Source organism: Physella acuta, unplaced genomic scaffold (genome assembly GCF_028476545.2).
Source record: "Physella acuta isolate Inbredline_101_S28 unplaced genomic scaffold, ASM2847654v3 ptg000079l, whole genome shotgun sequence".
NCBI classification, from domain to species: Eukaryota; Metazoa; Mollusca; class Gastropoda; family Physidae; genus Physella; species Physella acuta.
Window position 1 is genome coordinate 2,403,549 of NW_026731599.1, and position 22,282 is coordinate 2,425,830.

At 38.1% G+C, this 22,282-nt stretch overlaps 1 protein-coding gene and 1 non-coding gene across 3 annotated transcripts; one reads left to right on the forward strand and one right to left on the reverse strand.

The window, feature by feature from the left end:
• Positions 1 to 2,925: 2,925 nt before the first annotated feature.
• Positions 2,926 to 3,007, reverse strand: Trnas-aga (transfer RNA serine (anticodon AGA)). The gene has a single exon. It is a non-coding gene; the product is annotated as a tRNA-Ser (tRNA).
• Positions 3,008 to 3,273: 266 nt separating this feature from the next.
• On the forward strand, positions 3,274 to 13,389 carry LOC131956686 (ubiquitin-conjugating enzyme E2 Q1). 2 transcript variants are annotated; one of them, XM_059321249.1, is made up of 11 exons: positions 3,274 to 3,506; positions 6,322 to 6,426; positions 6,722 to 6,823; positions 6,958 to 7,049; positions 7,243 to 7,342; positions 7,957 to 8,041; positions 8,154 to 8,214; positions 9,782 to 9,872; positions 12,114 to 12,317; positions 12,645 to 12,711; positions 12,828 to 13,389. In XM_059321249.1, exons 1-11 carry the CDS (start codon positions 3,345 to 3,347, stop codon positions 12,857 to 12,859), a joined length of 1,101 nt encoding a protein of 366 aa, XP_059177232.1. In that variant the 5' UTR covers positions 3,274 to 3,344; the 3' UTR covers positions 12,860 to 13,389. The 2 variants fall into 2 exon arrangements, with proteins under 2 accessions (XP_059177232.1, XP_059177223.1); XM_059321240.1 differs by having other exon boundaries at positions 7,954 to 8,041; positions 12,828 to 13,387.
• Positions 13,390 to 22,282: the final 8,893 nt, after the last annotated feature.

Here is a 22,282-nt window from a genome sequence, read left to right on the forward strand (position 1 = left end):
ACATATTGTTTTTGATACCTTGTAATGATATCATTCAGAATAATTGCGCCCATATTGATTTTTACAAATAGGAGAAGCATGCTTTAAGTAGTGTGAAAGTTAAAGTATTTTAACCCCGAGTAGAGCTTTCTTTAAAGTAATTGGGGGCACATACAGGGCCAGTTTTATTTCAGTTAATAGTAGAGCTATCTAGAGTTATTGAGCCCATTTTGATGTAATGAAATATGGGGATGCGTGTGGGTTTTTAGGCTATGGAAGCCGTTAGTGGAGTATCCCCCACCTGAACTAGACAGGCGTTACCTGGGTGTTAAATTTGGGAAAACATGTCCAAGTTGTAGGGAGGGTCTGACATAGCATAGTGAATTTTTAAACACAGTCCGATGTAGAAGTGTTTTTTGTTTTTTTTTAGGGCTGGCAGCTTTAGCCCACCAAGGTACACTTTTGTTATATTCAAGGTTGAGATAGTTTGAGAGTATCTAGCATCACCCATCTCTTTAAAGAGTTGACGTTTTGACCAAGTAGTTTAGAGAAAAAAATATGAAACATCTCTTGTTCAATGCACACTCTCACCTGTATTAGTTACACTATAGGAATTCCTAAACAGGTCAAGAGAGAAGCAGCCCATAAATAAAGGCGTAACCTACGCCCTAATCGTAGACACGGACAAAGTTTTTGTCACCGCGGTCCTGGGTGGTAATACAAAACCGGATGAGACTCTTTTGTAGTGTATCACAGCCCCCCTCCCCACCACGACACATCCCGCAATTGTCTCCCCCATTTCCGTCCCCCCCCCCCCCCCCAAGTTCCAACCATTCATTCCATTCGGATTTAGCTGGCTGTAGTCATCTTAGTTAAGATAAGTACATTTTTAAAAAATAAATGCTATTCTATGTATATTAACGTCCAACACAACTCATTTGTTTTTTTGTAACTAAGCTTTATATACATATATAAATATAAATATAAATATAAATATATATATATATATATATATATATATATATATATATATATATATATATATATATATATATACTAATTGTATGTCATTGCTTCGCTATGATGTAAATTAAATTGAAAGTAGTATAAGTAATATATATATATATATATATATATATATATATATATATATATATATATATATATATATATATATATATATATATATATATATATATATATATATATATATATTTTATTTATGGGGGCATCTTCCGCTTGAGTTTGCCCCGGGCATCTACATAGGTCTGCACGCCACTGTGTAGTCGTTCAGTTGAGCGATAAAAGAAAAAATTGAGAGAAAAGTTTTAAATCAGCCTTTAGGAAATGTAGCTTCGGCGACTGAACACAACAGTTGGCACAATTGATGTCAGAGTTTCTTTCAGGCATCTCTAAGGGAGCCCCCCCCCCCCCCTACCGAAAACGTCTAACGCTCCCGAACCAAATGGAATTTATATAGAAAACATAATTTTACCAGTGTCTGCCCCGCCCCACCCCCTCCTCCGAAAATATAAAGTGTTGATGATCGCAGTACTCTATGCATAGAATTAGTTTTATTACTTTTCATCACTTTCGTTAATCTATAACTCTAGTCCAGGGGTCTCCAAACTTTTCAACCCGGGGGCCGCATTAACTATCAAATATCAGTTCGGGGGCCAGAGTTTCTTTAAGGCATCTCTTCAGGGCCGTGGCGCCCCCCCCCCCCCGAAGAACGTCTACGCCCCTACCCCCCCCCCCCCCATAGAAATATAATTATATATACAAATTTCAAGTGTCCACCCCCCCCCCCCCCCCCCATCCCACCCGAGGTCCACGTTTGCTCTCAAATTGTTCTTCACGTATTTCTTTCTTGAAAATGTTTGTTCACACAGGTAAGTTGTTCGAAAATTTGAAAGGTACTTTGATGCAAAAGTTTTAATGTTAGGAAAGTCTTCCTTGTGCAAAAACGTATGAAAACCCATCTGCCCTTCTTTGAACGTGTCTCTAAGGAAGTCATTTTCTTGCAATTCAATGACTTCCAGCTGCAGTTCATCTTTGCAACTGGCCACATTTGCTTCAAATGGGCTTTGAAACAGTCTCACTTCTTCTGCCTATGAATCCAAGTCAGAAAACCGCTACTGAAACTGCAGCTGGAGGTTTTTAATGATCTCGTATGTAAATGACGTGGGGAACTAAGTGGTTGTTTCAACCGTAAAGACCTTGCACTGCTGAAAGTGTGTCAAGTTGTTAGCCTGTAGGCCCTACTTGTTCCAAAAACATGACACGTTTGTATCTAAAGGCCTTTATGTGGGTGTATAGAGCAGAAACTAGATTTCACTATGTTGCCGTTTTAGGTTCAGAAAATTTAAATGACTAGTTATGTCTGCAGCAGAGGCCAATTTCTATACCCACTCTTCATCAGACAAAAAATGGCTGTGACTTGCCTTTACTATCAGGAAGTCACCTATTTCTTTTCTTAGATACTCTGCTCAGAATTCTCTCGCAAAATTAGCAATCTTACTGATATGAAATATAGTAAATCTTGCGTTTTTGTGTTTGTCTCTGAACTATCTATGGTTAGATATCCTCTCCGGTAACAGTGTCATACATTATATGTAGGGAAGCCAGCTCTTGTGTTATGTTCAGGTCTTCACCCACACCTCTAATCAACACGAAAATGTTGAGAGGTGGAACAGCTGCCCAGCGACTCATCCATTGCAATTGAAAAATGGCTGAACTTCCTTGAATTTTTCGCTATTAAAGTCACTATGTTTTCACCAATGTCTGCAACAAGAGGAGTAATTGTATTTGCACACAAAGCTACATTTTCAAATAGTTTTGAATTTTCTGTGCAAAGCTCCTCAGCCACATCCAACAAACATTTATTTATTCAATTTATTCGAATTGAAAAAGTAACGCAATTTTGCTTATTAATATCAAAACGTACGTTGTCGGCAGGATTCGAACCTGCGCGGGAAGATCCCAATGGATTTCTAGTCCATCGCCTTAACCACTCGGCCACGACAACTCCACACTTTTTCCGTTTGTCCAACAATATTTTTCCAGATTACACAAATAGTATTTCTTTTTTCCTCCTTCCCTTCGTTCATATTTTAAGGAATAAGGAACAGTCTTTATGAGAGTTTTCTTTTAAGTTAATATTGTAGACATTTTTACAGGAACACAGAATGTCACTTATCAACTAAAATTAGATGACGTTTATTTTGTTTTTGTTAAAAAATACTTGAAAACATCCATGTCCGGTGACATAATTTTCTTAGCGCATGCGCTAAGATACATGATTGTTTCCTGATTTGTATGTGATATGTGTATTGTTTTCCTAGAAGAATTGTGTATTTTCTCAAATGGCTTGCTTGGCCAATTTGAAACAAGATATACGTGTACTTGAAACAAATTTTACTAAAACCCATAATCGTTTTCAAATACGAACAGCCACAGTTGACGAGATAACGTGTCGTTTCATCGGGAAAAATGGAGAAAAATACGACGTTCAGGCCAACATAACGGTACGTAGAAATCTAGAAAAAAAAGAATCTAGACTCTAGATTTTAGATTTCTAGATTCAGACGAGATTCAAGATCTGCTCTGCTCTAGATTCTACGTATTCGTACAAAATGAAACATTGTAGACTAGACGACGTAGACTCTTAGACGTGTAGAATTTGTAGTCAAGATCTAGTCTAGATTCTAGATCTAGGTCTGTAGATTTTAGAACAGTAACAGTTACAGTATAACTAGATCTAGATCTAGATTTCTAGTACTACTAGAGGAGTTTACACTTTTCGGACACACACCAAAAATTACGTAGGACCGAACACTTCGTCGGTTTTTGGCTCATAGAAACTTTAATTAGCATGTCTCACGCGAAACCACGGCGCCTGCACGTAAACTGTTCATTTATGAACACTTCCGTGTCAAGTACTTCCGTTTCCTTTCTCAAGAATTATTTTTAGAAATTTTTTAACGTTGCATGGTACGCACATTTCTATTTTTACACCAGCCGGATGAAGTGACCTAGGGTTGGACTTAGGGGCAAAACTTGAACCAATCAATGCTTAGCTAAAAGGTTACACTATAAATAGCTTCTATATATGTATGGAACATCGTAAATGTCAAGGTTAATGGGTTTTTTCGTGCTTGAACAATAAAAAAGGGGTGTTCGCTAACTTATTTGGCCTTACATGGGATCGGACAGCAACACAAAAATATTATTAAATAAGAATTTAGAGCATAAAAGGGGCTGGTTATTGAAGGGAAAGGGTCAAAATAAGGTCAAGAAGGCAGTGGAATGCGAAAGAGGTGGGGGAATCATGTGACCTGGCTGGCTTAGCAGCGTACTGCGCGAGCCGCAATGGCTGAATGGGATGAACTTTGGGAGTGTGGGAAAAAGGTTTTATACTATTAAAATTACCTCACAAACAATCAATAACACAATATAAATGCATATAATATATGTTTTTATTCATTAAATTGACTTTAAATTATTCTAAATGAACAAAAAGTGCTATGTCCGATGACGGGTAAAGGTGTCCGAACACATGTAAAACTGTATTACATGTGTTCGAACACACGTTAAGACCCCCCAGTCACTATAACAAGAATAGCTTAAGTTCTATGCGTATGAATACAAAATGACAAACACATTATTAAAGTAGAATGGTTGCGGATAGATATGATACTTTTTTTTGTTTTCTATGTTAAGCGGTTACTGAATGAGACCGCATGGAATTTTTACGTTGCGTTTTTTCGCTATGTGTGTCCGAAAAGTGTAAGCTCCTCTAACTAGCTAACAGGAATCTAGACTAGACTAGCTCTCTGCTCTAGACTAGTCTAGACTCTAGATTTCTAGACTAGATCTAAGATCATCAAGAACTAGATTAGAATCTAGATCTAGACCCTAGGTCTTTTTTTTGTGGTGTAGAAAAGTGTTACTAGAATTTATCTAGACTAGATCTAGTCTCTAACACTAACAGTGTAACAGTCTCTAATCTGTATCTAGGATAAGTCCTAGATCTCTAGATCCATACGATATCTAAATCTAGATCACCAGTTCAGTAGTTGACTGCAGCTATTCTCACTACACTACGAATAGCCCTCAGAAGGCTATTCGTTAATTATTGATTTATCTATTATATTTGACACAAATATATCCAAATTTCACAATATACTTCTATTAAAGCCTTAACATTACTTAACAATAAGGCATCTTTTTCTTACAATACTAGCCTTTGCCGATTTTACGCACCTAAAACTATAGATTACCCAGTGACATGCTGATTTCAGTGCTAACCCCAACCATAGTCATAGTCCTACCATTTGCCTAACCCTTAATTCTAAAACTAGTAACTAGATTATACGCAGCTATTTTAGTTGTTTTATTTTCCACTTTTCAGTACTTAATAGTTAGTGAATTCGACACTACCGTCCCTCCCATTCTTCCCCCCCCCCCAGTGAAAGCAGCCATCCGTGACAACAGTTTATGGACGACAATGAAAAGATCAAGCAGAACTTATCACCTCCCTTTAGTTTCAAATTGTTTAAAAGCTAAATTATCTGCCCCTAATAGCTGGCTCTACGATTGTAAACATTCGAGTTGAACCTTAGCTGACCAGAATGATGGGGTTGGTAGCTATATGCCTAGAGAGCGGGGGAGCAACGTCGTGAGTTTACGTGGTGGTGTCTCGCATGGTCCCCATGAAGAGAATTATATATATAGATAAACAATCTAATACAGCTGATTTTTTGTCTAGGCTACTGTATTTTTTTTTTTTGTTTACTTTCTCGTATATGAAGTAGGCCTATAGAGAAATTATTGTAATCGTGCAAAAACAAAAAATTGAGGTTTTTACAAATCTCGACGTTTTACACCTCCCTGAGTCGGGAAGAACATAGTTTTGCAATTTTGTCTGTGTGTGTGTATGTCTGTAAATATGATAACTTGAATACCGTTACAGCTATGTTGATGAAATTTCATTTATAAGTATTATATCACATTTGTAGTTCTGTATCAACTTTTCAGTTCTGATTAGCTTGAAGGGTGTGAGATATTAGGTCTAGTATTGGTGCTCTCACCAATCCAATAATTGTTCAAGGATATTCAATAGTTTTATTGCAAGGTGAAAAAGAGGACTTAAAACTGGTATAAAAATGGCCATAAGTAACTATCATTTGAATTAACACAGAAGTATCTTTTGCTTTAGAAAAAACTGTGAAGCAGCATTCAACTAGTTATTGTATTTAATGGAGTTATCCTTAAAATGGATTTGTTGTGTGAACTCAGAATCTGAGACAAATGAGTGATACAATTTTTATTTTATTTTAGGAAACCTATCCTCAGTCTGCACCAATATGGTTTAGTGACAGTGAAGATGCAAGTGTTGTTGGCATTGTTGGGGAGCTTGCCAATACACCAAAGGAACAGTTTAATGTGTGTAGCACAAATTTAACTGGACTATAGTATTAAAATTTGTGTTTCTACGTTTATTTTTAATCAGACACTTTTTTTTGTGCTGTTTCAAACTACTTCTTGAAAAGTAGCGCACATTTTTTTTCAAAATGAATGGGAAGTGGGAATAAATGTTGTTGATGTTTTGGAGTTATTTTGATTGTGTAGACAGTTTTGTTTTGGATATTGTAGACATTATGCATATAATATAATCACAGCTTGTTTAGTCTCCGGTTAGTGTTGACAATATGGATAATATGATATGTTTTGTCTCTAGATATTGTACCAAACTAAGCTCCTCATAGAAGGGCTGTGTAGACTTCATGATCTAGAAGTGCCTACAGAAGTCCATGCACTAGATGATGCTTTGTCTAAAAGAGTATGTCTTGCTATGTTTTCATAGTTTGTCACTAGAAGCATTTATTTTGCTGATAGCATTATATTTAATAGTATATATTGTTAATTTCACCATCATTTATATTTTGTCTTTATGTGTATTTTTGTTCTGCTTAGGGCATTGTCATAAAAATGAACGTTGATCCGGTGTCTGAGGATGAGGACGAAGATGATGATTTTCATTATGACATGGAAGAAGAAACTCACAGGTGTGTCTTGTTGTATTACTTGTCTGCTCCTTGGCAGATAACTCTTGGTGTTCATTTATTGTCACTATAATAATTGCTCATTATTTGGTGTGTCTTGTCCTTGGCTATCTCTTGGTTCATTTATTGTCATTTAATAGCAAGGTGTGTCCACTTAGAAAAAGTATTACCATTTAGAAATAAGTCATTTTTCTAGTACTGAACAGAAGGCCAAGGAAGAAGTTGATGGAATTGATGTGGAGAATCTAGCTGTTTTAGAAAGATTAAAACAAAATCAGCGACAGTCTTACCTAAAGGTTAGTATTTATCTACAGGGTAAATGTTGGATTCTTTTGTCTCATTTGTGTTGTTTTCTGTAAAGAAGGGTCTGATGATGCAATGTTAGGCAAGATTAAAATATAGGCAACAAGTAGAATAATAGCATAGGTCAGCTAGATGTTGGTCAGGCAGAACCAATTGAAATAGAGTGGAACAAACTCAGCGGTCATGTGAGCCGGTCAGCTAACCATTGAAGACCATCATTGAAGTGTCTGTAGTTAGAAGCTGGTCATTGGTGTGTGTAGCAGACAGTTGTGTGTTAGAAAGAAAGCTGTTGTAGATAGATAAAGATAGGAAATAGTTGACGTGGACTTGTAGATTAATTGGGCTATAGTTAAGATAGTACAAGTCTTATATAGAACAGTAGGGTTGGAGTAAGATATTAAAATAAGTATATATACTACATCTCACATTGGACTTGTGTTGATTGTGTCAGGCTATTGAAGAGTCTTTCCCCTAACCACAATATATGGTACACATTATGGTCTACAGCATATATAACATATGAATAAACCTCTCCCCTCGAGGTGTACCAACAGTTGTAATTATTTCAAAAAGTTGATTTGGCATATTTTTATCTTTTCACAAGCAGGGATCAGTGGTTGGGTCTGTGCAAGCTACCGACAGGCTGATGAAGGAATTAAGGGACATATACAAATCAGATAGCTTCAAAAAAGGTCTGTTTACTTTTGTGGAAATGTTATAAGCATGAACATTCTTACGTTTTTTAAATTAAAGTTGCACTGTTGAACATTGTGGTCAACTGTCCTAATTAAATTTCACTTTCAGAAATCTACACAATTGAACTTGTAAATGACTGTCTATATGAATGGAATGTCCGATTAAAAAAGTAAGTCTTCCTACTGCATCATTTATTTTTCTCTAGAGATATCTTAACATAAATTGCGCTTGATGTGGACATGTGGTTAGAAGTTAGGTGAGGACTACAAACAGTGCTAGAGACTTGTGTAGGTCCAAGACTTGAATTAGAAATTTGGGTGTGCTAGGACTATGAATAGTGACATCTAGCTGGGGCCAGAAACTGTACAAATCCTGGGATGTAAAATAGAGAGTTTGCTTTCTAACCTGGCGGTTCAATGGGCAGGGTCTGAAATCATGAGCTGGGGTTAGCAGTCCTATAAAGTCCAGGATCTGAAATCATGAGTTGGGGTTAGCAGTCCTATAAAGTCCAGGTTCTAAAATCATGAGTTGGGGTTAGCAGTCCTATAAAGTCCAGGATCTGAAATCATGAGCTGGGGTTAGCAGTCCTATAAAGTCCAGGATCTGAAATCATGAGTTGGGGTTAGCAGTCCTATAAAGTCCAGGTTCTAAAATCATGAGTTGGGGTTAGCAGTCCTATAAAGTCCAGGATCTAAAATCATGAGTTGGGGTTAGCAGTCCATAAAGTCCAGGATCTGAAATCATGAGCTGGGGTTAGCAGTCCTATAAAGTCCAGGATCTGAAATAATGAGTTGGGGTTAGCAGTCATGCTCTATATCTGCTGACCTCCATAACTCACCAAATGCAGGTTTCCAAATTTTTCAGAATTCAAATTTTCACTCCCAGTTTATTTCCCCTATTTTTCAGCTACAGATTTTACAGCAAAAAAAAAAAAAATTGGAAAAAGTGTTCTGAAACTTGCTGTTGAATATGTACACCTCCCAAGCCCAGTTTTCTTTACTGTTAATCTAGAATGTTTGTTTGTTAAATTTATCTACCAGCATTTTTATTTTATCTTCCATTTCTAAACTGTTAGCTACCACCTCAACCATTTTCAGCTGCTTACCATTTAATTTTGGAACCTCTAAGATAATTTTGAAATCCTTGCAATAGGTGACTAGTAGGACTAGATTAACTCCCTCTAGAAAGGGTTCTTGATATTTTATTTAATGCAAAGTCTGGCCCTCAAAAGTATAATTTCCAAAAATTAAAAAAGGCCATCTAATTTCAGAAGTTTTGATCAATCACCTTGTCCATCATAGGAACTAAAAAAAAGTACAATTAAGCTCTTTAGTGTTAAAGACTTACATTTTAAAATGCATATACAATATCCATCTTTAAAAAGATGCATTGAAAATGAGTGCTAATAGATCATTGCAGTTAAAATTGGCTTGATAATAAGAAATAATTTTTGCTTTTCACTTTTGATCATTTTTTTGTGTGTGGATAAACTTCTATTTTTAAAAAAATATTAGCAGTATTAAGCTATTAATATGTACACTTACCATGGTTTTGTAACACTGCTTCATTGCGATTGCATAAGAGAAACATAATCCGTATTTAGTCTGCTCCGAAAAAAATTTCATGCACTTGTTTTTCATTGTGTGGTCACATACCTGTACTCTATTATTAACTTACTGAACAAAGTATTGCATCCACTACAGCAACTTGTACTGAAAACATCTTTGTTTTTTTAGAGTTGACAAAGACAGTGCTCTGTATAATGATATGCAAGTTTTCAAAGAAAAAGAAGGCAAGGACCACATACTTCTGAATTTTACATTTAAAGTAAGTTATCTTTTTTCTATTATGAACATTTTTTAAAGATGGGGTTGACGGCTAAAGTGTTTTTGTTGGACAAAACAATCAACTCCTTGTTGGCAGAGATTTTTTAAATTACCTTTAGTTAATCCTGATCATATGAAATTCAATTTTACATTTAACTGAGGTTTTCCTTAGTCCGCTATTATCTAAAGGGTCATCCATTTATGACATGGATACTTAACCCTTAAATGCATACCGGTACAAATCTGCAACATACCAGTTACCTTCCCATAAAATATTAGCCTCAACATGTTTTATTCTGTGCATCACGTTGTTTGACTGCTACAATGTTAACCTACAGCTTGCGCATGTCTAAGTGACCTAGATTTGTTTTACCGCCAAGCCGATCTCAAATTTGTGCATGATCACAAGGTTTTTTATATCAGCATTTTTGGTTGGCATTTCAAAGTTCATCAAAGTCAAATAAACTGGTTTTGGAATTTCAAAAAATATGTTTCTGACAACCTAAGGTATGTATTACATATTGTATGTGTTGTTTTGAAAATCAATTCATAATTTATTTTAAAATCTTCACAAAACTTAGGTTGCAGTGCTGCAACGTTATGCAAATTGACCTACTTTTGCACTATTTTTTTACTTTATACATTAGCATTGGTGATTATATAGTACCTTGTTTTTCTTCTAGTTTCAGCATAATCATTAAGAAATCAATGTGAATCAAGGTGAAGAATAATATGAAGTAGATGCTCTTGGTGATCCAGAGTATCTTCCTGGATCTCCTGGACCAGTGTGGACCCTAGATATCCTGGACCAGTGTGGACCCTAGATATCCTGGACCAGTGTGGACCCTAGATATCCTGGACCAGTGTGGACCCTAGATATCCTGGACCAGTGTAAACCCTAGATATCCTGGACCAGTGTGGACCCTAGATATCCTGGACTAGTGTGGACCTTAGATATTCTGGACCAGTGTGGACCCTAGATATTCTGGACCAGTGTGGACCCTAGATATTCTGGACCAGTGTGGACCCTAGATATCGTGGACCAGTGTGGACCCTAGATATCCTGGACCAGTTTGGATCCTGGATCTCCTGGACCAGTGTGGACCCTAGATATCCTGGACCAGTGTGGACCCTAGATATCCTGGACCAGTGTGGACCCTAGATACCCTGGACCAGTGTGGACCCTAGATATCCTGGACCAGTGTGGACCCTAGATACCCTGGACCAGTGTGGACCCTAGATACCCTGGACCAGTGTGGACCCTAGATATCCTGGACCAGTGTGGACCCTAAATATCGTGGACCAGTGTGGACCCTAGATACCCTGGACCAGTGTGGACCCTAGATATTGTGAACCAGTGTGGACCCTAGATATCCTGGACCAGTGTGGACCCTAGATATCGTGGACCAGTGTGGACCCTAGATATCCTGGACCAGTGCGGACCCTGGATATCCTGGACCAGTGTGAACCCTGGATCTCATGGACCAGTGTGGACCCTGGATAAGTGTGGACCCTGGATCTCTAGGACCAGAATGGACCATGGATCTCCTGGACAAGTGTGGACACTAAGACTCGTGGAATAGTGCAATGACAGGTGCAAATTCACATCAAGCTCAAACAGTTTGCCACAAGTGCAACATATATCTTTGTTGTAACAAGAGCAACAACTGTCTTAAAAAGTATCACCTTACTACATAATGTTGCAGACATGCAACATTTCGGATTTTAATTAAAGAACATGTTTAAACTAAAAATATTTTTTTACTTGACTATACTCTTCATATACCCACCAAAACAATATAAAAATATTTTTTTCAATCATTATTAAAAAGTCATGTATTTAAGGGTTAAAAGAGGGAGTATAAAAAAATTAAGCTTGGATTGGAGGGGAATTAGGATCCATGTGGGCGTCCACTCACTCAAAAGCACATTAAATACTTATCTGTTGCAACACACAAACTTTTAACCTGCATACACAAAGTATACTTTTAATATTAATTTTATTTGACTTGACATATTAAAGATTCCAATTTTTATATTAAATCATAGACATATCCAGAAAGAGTAAACAAGATATAACTTTTTAGCTTTGCAAGCTAAACAGACACAACACTTGAATTGAAGTTTAGTATATTGGACATGTTTGAGGGTTATAAAAACTCCAATGGTTGTGGCTGTTATAAAAGAATGACCCCTATCATTACCATGTCATCCAGCATCTGACTTGATGTGTTCTTTCCAGGAGACTTTTCCCTTTGATCCACCTTTTGTTCGTGTGATATGCCCCGTAGTGTCTGGAGGCTATGTTCTTGGTGGTGGCGCCATCTGTATGGAGCTGCTCACAAAGCAAGGTTGGAGTAGTGCCTACAGTATTGAGTCTGTCATACTTCAAATCTCAGCCACTCTTGTTAAAGGGAAAGCTCGCATTCAGTTTGGGGCAACTAAAGTAAGTTCTGTCCTCTTTTCTTTATTTTTGGGAAACTCAAGTAAGTTTTATCCTCTGTTTTGAGGCCACTAAAATAAGTTTTATTCTGGGATTGAAGTAAATTTGTTATTTTTATTAAAAATTATCCCATATAATGTAGCATGATGTGTAGTGTAGCTGGCCTATAGCATGATGTGTTGTGTAGCTGGCCTGTAGCATGATGTGTTGTGTAGCAGGTTTGTAGCATGATGTGTTGTGTAGTTGGTTTGTAGCATGATGTGTTGTGTAACTGGACTGAAGTATGATGTGTTGTCTAGCAGGCTTATATCGTAATGCTTTGTGTTTCAGAATCAATACTCACTTGCAAGAGCACAACAGTCTTTCAAATCATTGGTTCAAATCCATGAAAAGAATGGTTAGTTTTTTTTTTTCTTGCTTTAACTTTTGACAAAAATAAAGTTTAGTTTCTTAGACTATAGTTGGTGCTTGTCTCAATGTCTGGCTTGATTTAAATTATATTTTTATCCCCAGGATGGTTCACACCCCCTAAAGAAGATGGTTAATGCTGGACCTCCATTCATTCTGCTGTAAAAAATTATGTGTACATATATATATCATTATTTTGTTGCTAATTGACAATGTACATTTTTGTGTGATTGAGTTGTATTGCAGTCTTTTTTTTGTCTAGCAGTTTTGTCTGGAACTGACCTGGTCAGCAAAGTTTTGTCTGGAACTGACCTGGTCAGCAAAGTTTTGTCTGGAACTGACCTGGTCAGCAAAGTTTTGTCTGGAACTGACCTGGTCAGCAAAGGTTTGTCTGGAACTGACCTGGTCTGCAAAGTTTTGTCTGGAACTGACCTGGTCAGCAAAGTTTTTTCTGAAACTGACCTGGTCAGCAAAGGTTTGTCTGGAAATGACCTGGTTGGTAAAGGGTAAAGCTGGTATGTTATGGTACACATATCTAGAGTTGCTTTCTTCAGATAACATGTTGTCTTTGTGGTTGCCCCCACACCTGGTAGTGGTGGCTCCCCCCCCCCACATCTGGTAGTGGTGGCCCCCACACCTGGTAGTGGTGGCCCCCCACACCTGGTCCGTTCTCTCTCCCCCCCCCCCCCCCCCCCATATAAATAAAGGTTACATCTAGGAACACAACTGTGTTGGGCTGTAGTTAGGTTTTACTTGTACCAGAGATCAACATCAATCCATTGTTTTGGGCTGTACTCAATGCTGATCTAGCTGTAATACATCTCTAAACAAAATCACATGTTGGAAAATTTTTAACATTAGATCCACATAATGTATTCTCTGGTCTGGTGGTTTACAGGGCACAAACATACCATCAGATGGTGTCTTGGTGTAACACAAGACATACCATCAGATGGTGTCTTTATGTAACACAGGACATACCATCAGATGGTGTCTTTATGTAACACAGGACATACCATCAGATGGTGTCTTGGTGTAACACAGGACATACCATCAGATGGTGTCTTTATGTAACACAGGACATACCATCAGATGGTGTCTTGGTGTAACACAGGACATACCATCAGATGGTGTCTTTATGTAACACAGGACATACCATCAGATGGTGTCTTGTTGTAACACGTCACACAGGACATACCATCAGATGGTGTCTTTATGTAACACAGGACATACCATCAGATGGTGTCTTGATGTCACACATCACACAGGACATACCATCAGATGGTGTCTTTATGTAACACAGGACATACCATCAGATGGTGTCTTTATGTAACACAGGACATACCATCAGATGGTGTCTTTATGTAACACATGTCACACAGGACATACCATCAGATGGTGTCTTGATGTAACACATGTAACACAGGACATACCATCAGATGGTGTCTTGATGTCACACATCACACAGGACATACCATCAGATGGTGTCTTTATGTCACACAGGACATACCATCAGATGGTGTCTTGATGTAACACAGGACATACCATCAGATGGTGTCTTTATGTAACACAGGACATACCATCAGATGGTGTCTTTATGTAACACATGTCACACAGGACATACCATCAGATGGTGTCTTTATGTAACACAGGACATACCATCAGATGGTGTCTTGATGTAACACAGGACATACCATCAGATGGTGTCTTGATGTAACACATGTCACACAGGACATACCATCAGATGGTGTCTTGGTGTAACACAGGACATACCATCAGATGGTGTCTTTATGTAACACATGTCACACAGGACATACCATCAGATGGTGTCTTGATGTAACACAGGACATACCATCAGATGGTGTCTTTATGTAACACACGTCACACAGGACATACCATCAGATGGTGTCTTGATGTAACACATGTCACACAGGACATACCATCAGATGGTGTCTTTATGTAACACACGTCACACAGGACATACCATCAGATGGTGTCTTGATGTAACACAGGACATACCATCAGATGGTGTCTTGATGTAACACATGTAACACAGGACATACCATCAGATGGTGTCTTGATGTAACACATGTAACACAGGACATACCATCAGATGGTGTCTTTATGTAACACATGTTACACAGGACATACTATCAGATGGTGTCTTGATGTAACACATGTTACACAGGACATACCATCAGATGGTGTCTTGATGTAACACATGTTACACAGGATATACCAACAGATGGTGTCTTGATGTAACACAGGACATACCATCAGATGGTGTCTTGATGTAACACAGGACATACCATCAGATGGTGTCTTGATGTAACACATGTTACACAGGACATACTATCAGATGGTGTCTTGATGTAACACATGTTACACAGGACATACCATCAGATGGTGTCTTGATGTAACACATGTTACACAGGATATACCATCAGATGGTGTCTTGATGTAACACAGGACATACCATCAGATGGTGTCTTGATGTAACACAGGACATACCATCAGATGGTGTCTTGATGTAACACATGTTACACAGGACATACTATCAGATGGTGTCTTGATGTAACACATGTCAGACAAAAGCCTGTAGCTGCCAGTTGACTGTCAGTGGTGATGTTAACAAATAGCCAATGTAACTGTTGCCAGTTGAATTCTATGTTTTGAATGAATGTCAACCAATTTTTCTTGTAGCCTAACACATTTGCTTTGATTATAACTGAATTGTACAAACATTTCATGGCTGTTTGATTGTCCATGTTTTTTATTCTGATGGTATGAAAGTTTGTTGGCTTATTACTATGTTTGGTATGATTGTCCACATCCTTATTTTGTTAGTATGATTGCCTACATTCATATGATTATGATGGTATAATTGTCTACATTCTTATTATGATCATGGTAGTTTAATTGACTACATTCTTATTTTGGTGTGAATGTCCATATTATTATGGTGGTATACTTGTCTATATTTTTATTTTGTAGTATGACTGTCTACATTCTTATTATGATAGTACAATTGTCCACATTCTTATTATTATGGTGGTATGATTGTCCACATTTTGCATTACATAAGATTTTGTGAAACAGAAACAGTGTTTTTAAATTGCATGCTTAAGTGGTGTTGGGGCTTTTTAGAGAAAGTCTTGTAATCGTGCAAAAAAAAAAATCTTGATTTTTGCAAATCTCGCCGTTTTGGGGCTCCCTGAGTCGGAAAAACATAGTTTTGCAATCTTGTCTGTGTGTGTGTGTAAACGCGATAACTTGAGTACCGTTACAGCTAGATTGATGAAATTGCACATATAAATATTATATCAAAATTGTAGATCCGTATCAACTTTTGAGCGATTTCTGATAACCGGAAATGGAACTTTTTCTACTTTGAATTTTTCAAAAGCCTATAACTTGAGTACTATTTCAGAAAGATAAATGAAATTTCACTTGTAAGTAGAAGTTCTAATTCTCTGCCTTCTATCAAATTTTGAGTAATTTCCGTCAACAGGAAGTAGTAATTTACGCTTTTTTCGATTTCTCAAAAAAAAATGCATGTGAATTTGTAAAGTACTAATAATATCCCGCACTATTATGCTCATTTTATTTGGCGTTTGCTTGGTGTGCAATTCTTTTTTACTTTCTCGTATATACGAAGTATAGAGAAAGTTGTAATCGTGCACCTCACTGATACGGAAAAACATAATTTCCACGTTTTCTTTGACTTGCTTTCGCGTCTGTTTGTTTGTTTGTTTTTCCAATCAAATCTCGCGATCGAAATTTCGGGCACTTCCCAGTTAGCTAGCTCGCTGAAATTTTCAGGGAAGCTTTGTTTCCGATGACAATACAATATTCAATTATTATTATTACTAAATTGATCCATGGAAAAATTTTATTGATCATTTTAGACCCCTAAATATTTGTACAAAAAAGGGACATAACCTAGTAATTGTAATTTGATGAAAACAAGGTTCGGTACTTTCCCTCTTGTGGCTTACTGAATGAACGAGCACGCGATTGGCTGAGTAGTGGTCACGCGGTGTTTGTGTACAAACAAAAGTGAATGCGAGAAGATAAAATCGATAGCAAGATTTGAATGCAAACACACACACACAGACAAAATTGCAAAAAAATAACTATCATTAAAAAGTTTTAAAAAACCGTTTTCTGATTGAACTAAAAAGTAGAAAATAAATGCTATACATCACAATAATGCAAGCGATCACTCTACTATAAGCGATGAAAAACGTGGGGCGCCGTGATTTTCTTACAGTTTCTAATACTGTTGACTCTCTACAAGCTCCCTAATAAAAGTCAATAGTATTATCTAATCAATAGTAATATAACTTTTACATCTTATATTAACAATGACCGATAAAAAACTTTTACTTCGGCGCCCCAAGTTTTTCATCGCTTATAGTAGAGTTTTGGCGTTCGCTTGGTGCGCAATTCTTTTTTCTACTAGATTTTATTCTATTTTTAAAAGTTTAAGTTAACAAGAATCATGTCTATATTCCGAGTTGCCATCCCACGTAGTGTTATATTAGAATATTCGAGAAAGTTTATGGGAGATCACTCCCGGTTTATTTTTTACGAGATTCTATTATTAAAAGTTTAAGTAATTAAAAATGGATCAAAAGATATTGCCTGTCCCGAGTAGCCATCCCCCGTAGTGTTATATTAGAATATTCGAGAAAGTTTATGGGAGATCACTCCCGGTTTATTTTTCTGGTTGGTATAACAGTAGCACACAGATGCTCCCTGCAATTATGAGGGTAGTGGTGCCAGATCATTTCAAATCAAAGCTCTAGCAGGATGTTGACATGTCACTATGTTCTAGCAGGATGTTGACATGTCACTCTCTATGTTCTAGCAGGATGTTGACATGTCACTATGTTCTAGCAGGATGTTGACATGTCACTCTCTATGTTCTAGCAGGATGTTGACATGTCACTCACTATGTTCTAGCAGGATGTTGACATGTCACTCTCTGTTCTAGCAGGATGTTGACATGTCACTCTCTATATTCTAGCAGGATGTTGACATGTCACTCTATGTTCTAGCAGGATGTTGACATGTCACTCTATGTTCTAGCAGGATGTTGACATGTCACTATGTTCTAGCAGGATGTTGACATGTCACTCTCTATGTTCTAGCAGGATGTTGACATGTTACTCTCTATGTTCTATCAGGATGTTGACATGTCACTATGTTCTAGCAGGATGTTGACATGTCACTCTCTATGTTCTAGCAGGATGTTGACATGTCACTCTCTATGTTCTAGCAGGATGTTGACATGTCACTATGTTCTAGCAGGATGTTGACATGTCACTCTATGTTCTAGCAGGATGTTGACATGTCACTCTCTATGTTCTAGCAGGATGTTGACATGTCACTCTATGTTCTAGCAGGATGTTGACATGTCACTCTCTATGTTCTAGCAGGATGTTGACATGTCACTCTCTATGTTCTAGCAGGATGTTGACATGTCACTCTCTATGTTCTAGCAGGATGTTGACATGTCACTCTCTATGTTCTAGCAGGATGTTGACATGTCACTCTCTATGTTCTAGCAGGATGTTGACATGTCACTATGTTCTAGCAGGATGTTGACATGTCACTCTATGTTCTAGCAGGATGTTGACATGTCACTCTCTATGTTCTAGCAGGATGTTGACATGTCACTATGTTCTAGCAGGATGTTGACATGTCACTATGTTCTAGCAGGATGTTGACATGTCACTCTATGTTCTAGCAGGATGTTGACATGCCACTATGTTCTAGTAGGATGTTGACATGTCACTCTATATTCTAGCAGGATGTTGACATGTCACTATGTTCTAGCAGGATGTTGACATGTCACTTTGTTCTAGCAGGATGTTGACATGTCACTATGTTCTAGCAGGATGTTGACATGTCACTCTCTATGTTCTAGCAGGATGTTGACATGTCACTATGTTCTAGCAGGATGTTGACATGTCACTCTCTATGTTCTAGCAGGATGTTGACATGTCACTATGTTCTAGCAGGATGTTGACATGTCACTCTCTATGTTCTAGCAGGATGTTGACATGTCACACTATGTTCTAGCAGGATGTTGACATGACACTCACTATGTTCTAGCAGGATGTTGACATGTCACTCTCTGTTCTAGCAGGATGTTGACATGTCACTCTCTATATTCTAGCAGGATGTTGACATGTCACTCTATGTTCTAGCAGGATGTTGACATGTCACTCTATGTTCTAGCAGGATGTTGACATGTCACTATGTTCTAGCAGGATGTTGACATGTCACTCTCTATGTTCTAGCAGGATGTTGACATGTCACTCTCTATGTTCTAGCAGGATGTTGACATGTCACTATGTTCTAGCAGGATGTTGACATGTCACTCTCTATGTTCTAGCAGGATGTTGACATGTCACTCTCTATGTTCTAGCAGGATGTTGACATGTCACTATGTTCTAGCAGGATGTTGACATGTCACTCTATGTTCTAGCAGGATGTTGACATGTCACTCTCTATGTTCTAGCAGGATGTTGACATGTCACTATGTTCTAGCAGGATGTTGACATGTCACTCTCTATGTTCTAGCAGGATGTTGACATGCCACTATGTTCTAGTAGGATGTTGACATGTCACTCTATATTCTAGCAGGATGTTGACATGTCACGATGTTCTAGCAGGATGTTGACATGTCACTCTCTATGTTCTAGCAGGATGTTGACATGTCACTATGTTCTAGCAGGATGTTGACATGTCACTCTCTATGTTCTAGCAGGATGTTGACATGTCACTATGTTCTAGCAGGATGTTGACATGTCACTCTCTATGTTCTAGCAGGATGTTGACATGTCACTATGTTCTAGCAGGATGTTGACATGTCACTCTCTATGTTCTAGCAGGATGTTGACATGCCACTATGTTCTAGTAGGATGTTGACATGTCACTCTATATTCTAGCAGGATGTTGACATGTCACTATGTTCTAGCAGGATGTTGACATGTCACTCTCTATGTTCTAGCAGGATGTTGACATGCCACTATGTTCTAGTAGGATGTTGACATGTCACTCTATATTCTAGCAGGATGTTGACATGTCACTATGTTCTAGCAGGATGTTGACATGTCACTCTCTATGTTCTAGCAGGATGTTGACATGTCACTATGTTCTAGCAGGATGTTGACATGTCACTCTCTATGTTCTAGCAGGATGTTGACATGTCACTATGTTCTAGCAGGATGTTGACATGTCACTCTCTATGTTCTAGCAGGATGTTGACATGTCACTATGTTCTAGCAGGATGTTGACATGTCACTCTCTATGTTCTAGCAGGATGTTGACATGTCACTCTCTATGTTCTAGCAGGATGTTGACATGTCACTCTCTATGTTCTAGCAGGATGTTGACATGTCACTCTCTATGTTCTAGCAGGATGTTGACATGTCACTCACTATGTTCTAGCAGGATGTTGACATGTCACTCTCTGTTCTAGCAGGATGTTGACATGTCACTCTCTATATTCTAGCAGGATGTTGACATGTCACTCTATGTTCTAGCAGGATGTTGACATGTCACTCTATGTTCTAGCAGGATGTTGACATGTCACTATGTTCTAGCAGGATGTTGACATGTCACTATGTTCTAGCAGGATGTTGACATGTCACTCTCTATGTTCTAGCAGGATGTTGACATGTCACACTCTATGTTCTAGCAGGATGTTGACATGTCACTCACTATGTTCTAGCAGGATGTTGACATGTCACTCTCTGTTCTAGCAGGATGTTGACATGTCACTCTCTATATTCTAGCAGGATGTTGACATGTCACTCTATGTTCTAGCAGGATGTTGACATGTCACTATGTTCTAGCAGGATGTTGACATGTCACTCTCTATGTTCTAGCAGGATGTTGACATGTCACTATGTTCTAGCAGGATGTTGACATGTCACTCTCTATGTTCTAGCAGGATGTTGACATGTCACTCTCTATGTTCTAGCAGGATGTTGACATGTCACTATGTTCTAGCAGGATGTTGACATGTCACTCTATGTTCTAGCAGGATGTTGACATGTCACTCTCTATGTTCTAGCAGGATGTTGACATGTCACTATGTTCTAGCAGGATGTTGACATGTCACTATGTTCTAGCAGGATGTTGACATGTCACTCTCTATGTTCTAGCAGGATGTTGACATACCACTATGTTCTAGTAAGATGTTGACATGTCACTCTATATTCTAGCAGGATGTTGACATGTCACTATGTTCTAGCAGGATGTTGACATGTCACTATGTTCTAGCAGGATGTTGACATGTCACTATGTTCTAGCAGGATGTTGACATGTCACTCTCTATGTTCTAGCAGGATGTTGACATGTCACTATGTTCTAGCAGGATGTTGACATGTCACTCTCTATGTTCTAGCAGGATGTTGACATGTCACTATGTTCTAGCAGGATGTTGACATGTCACTCTCTATGTTCTAGCAGGATGTTGACATGTCACTCACTATGTTCTAGCAGGATGTTGACATGTCACTCTCTGTTCTAGCAGGATGTTGACATGTCACTCTCTATATTCTAGCAGGATGTTGACATGTCACTCTATGTTCTAGCAGGATGTTGACATGTCACTCTATGTTCTAGCAGGATGTTGACATGTCACTATGTTCTAGCAGGATGTTGACATGTCACTCTCTATGTTCTAGCAGGATGTTGACATGTTACTCTCTATGTTCTATCAGGATGTTGACATGTCACTATGTTCTAGCAGGATGTTGACATGTCACTCTCTATGTTCTAGCAGGATGTTGACATGTCACTCTCTATGTTCTAGCAGGATGTTGACATGTCACTATGTTCTAGCAGGATGTTGACATGTCACTCTATGTTCTAGCAGGATGTTGACATGTCACTCTCTATGTTCTAGCAGGATGTTGACATGTCACTATGTTCTAGCAGGATGTTGACATGTCACTATGTTCTAGCAGGATGTTGACATGTTACTCTCTATGTTCTATCAGGATGTTGACATGTCACTATGTTCTAGCAGGATGTTGACATGTCACTCTCTATGTTCTAGCAGGATGTTGACATGTCACTCTCTATGTTCTAGCAGGATGTTGACATGTCACTATGTTCTAGCAGGATGTTGACATGTCACTCTATGTTCTAGCAGGATGTTGACATGTCACTCTCTATGTTCTAGCAGGATGTTGACATGTCACTATGTTCTAGCAGGATGTTGACATGTCACTATGTTCTAGCAGGATGTTGACATGTCACTCTATGTTCTAGCAGGATGTTGACATGCCACTATGTTCTAGTAGGATGTTGACATGTCACTCTATATTCTAGCAGGATGTTGACATGTCACTATGTTCTAGCAGGATGTTGACATGTCACTATGTTCTAGCAGGATGTTGACATGTCACTATGTTCTAGCAGGATGTTGACATGTCACTCTCTATGTTCTAGCAGGATGTTGACATGTCACTATGTTCTAGCAGGATGTTGACATGTCACTCTCTATGTTCTAGCAGGATGTTGACATGTCACTA

Bases quoted from the DNA above. Each gene is read 5' to 3' on its own strand.
- LOC131956686 (XM_059321240.1), top strand. From the start codon at position 3,345: ATGGCTTGCTTGGCCAATTTGAAACAAGATATACGTGTACTTGAAACA. The intron at 7,343-7,953 runs GTTAGTATTTAT...TCTTTTCACAAG, and splicing joins AGCGACAGTCTTACCTAAAG to CAGGGATCAGTGGTTGGGTC. The intron at 12,712-12,827 runs GTTAGTTTTTTT...TTTTATCCCCAG, and splicing joins TCAAATCCATGAAAAGAATG to GATGGTTCACACCCCCTAAA.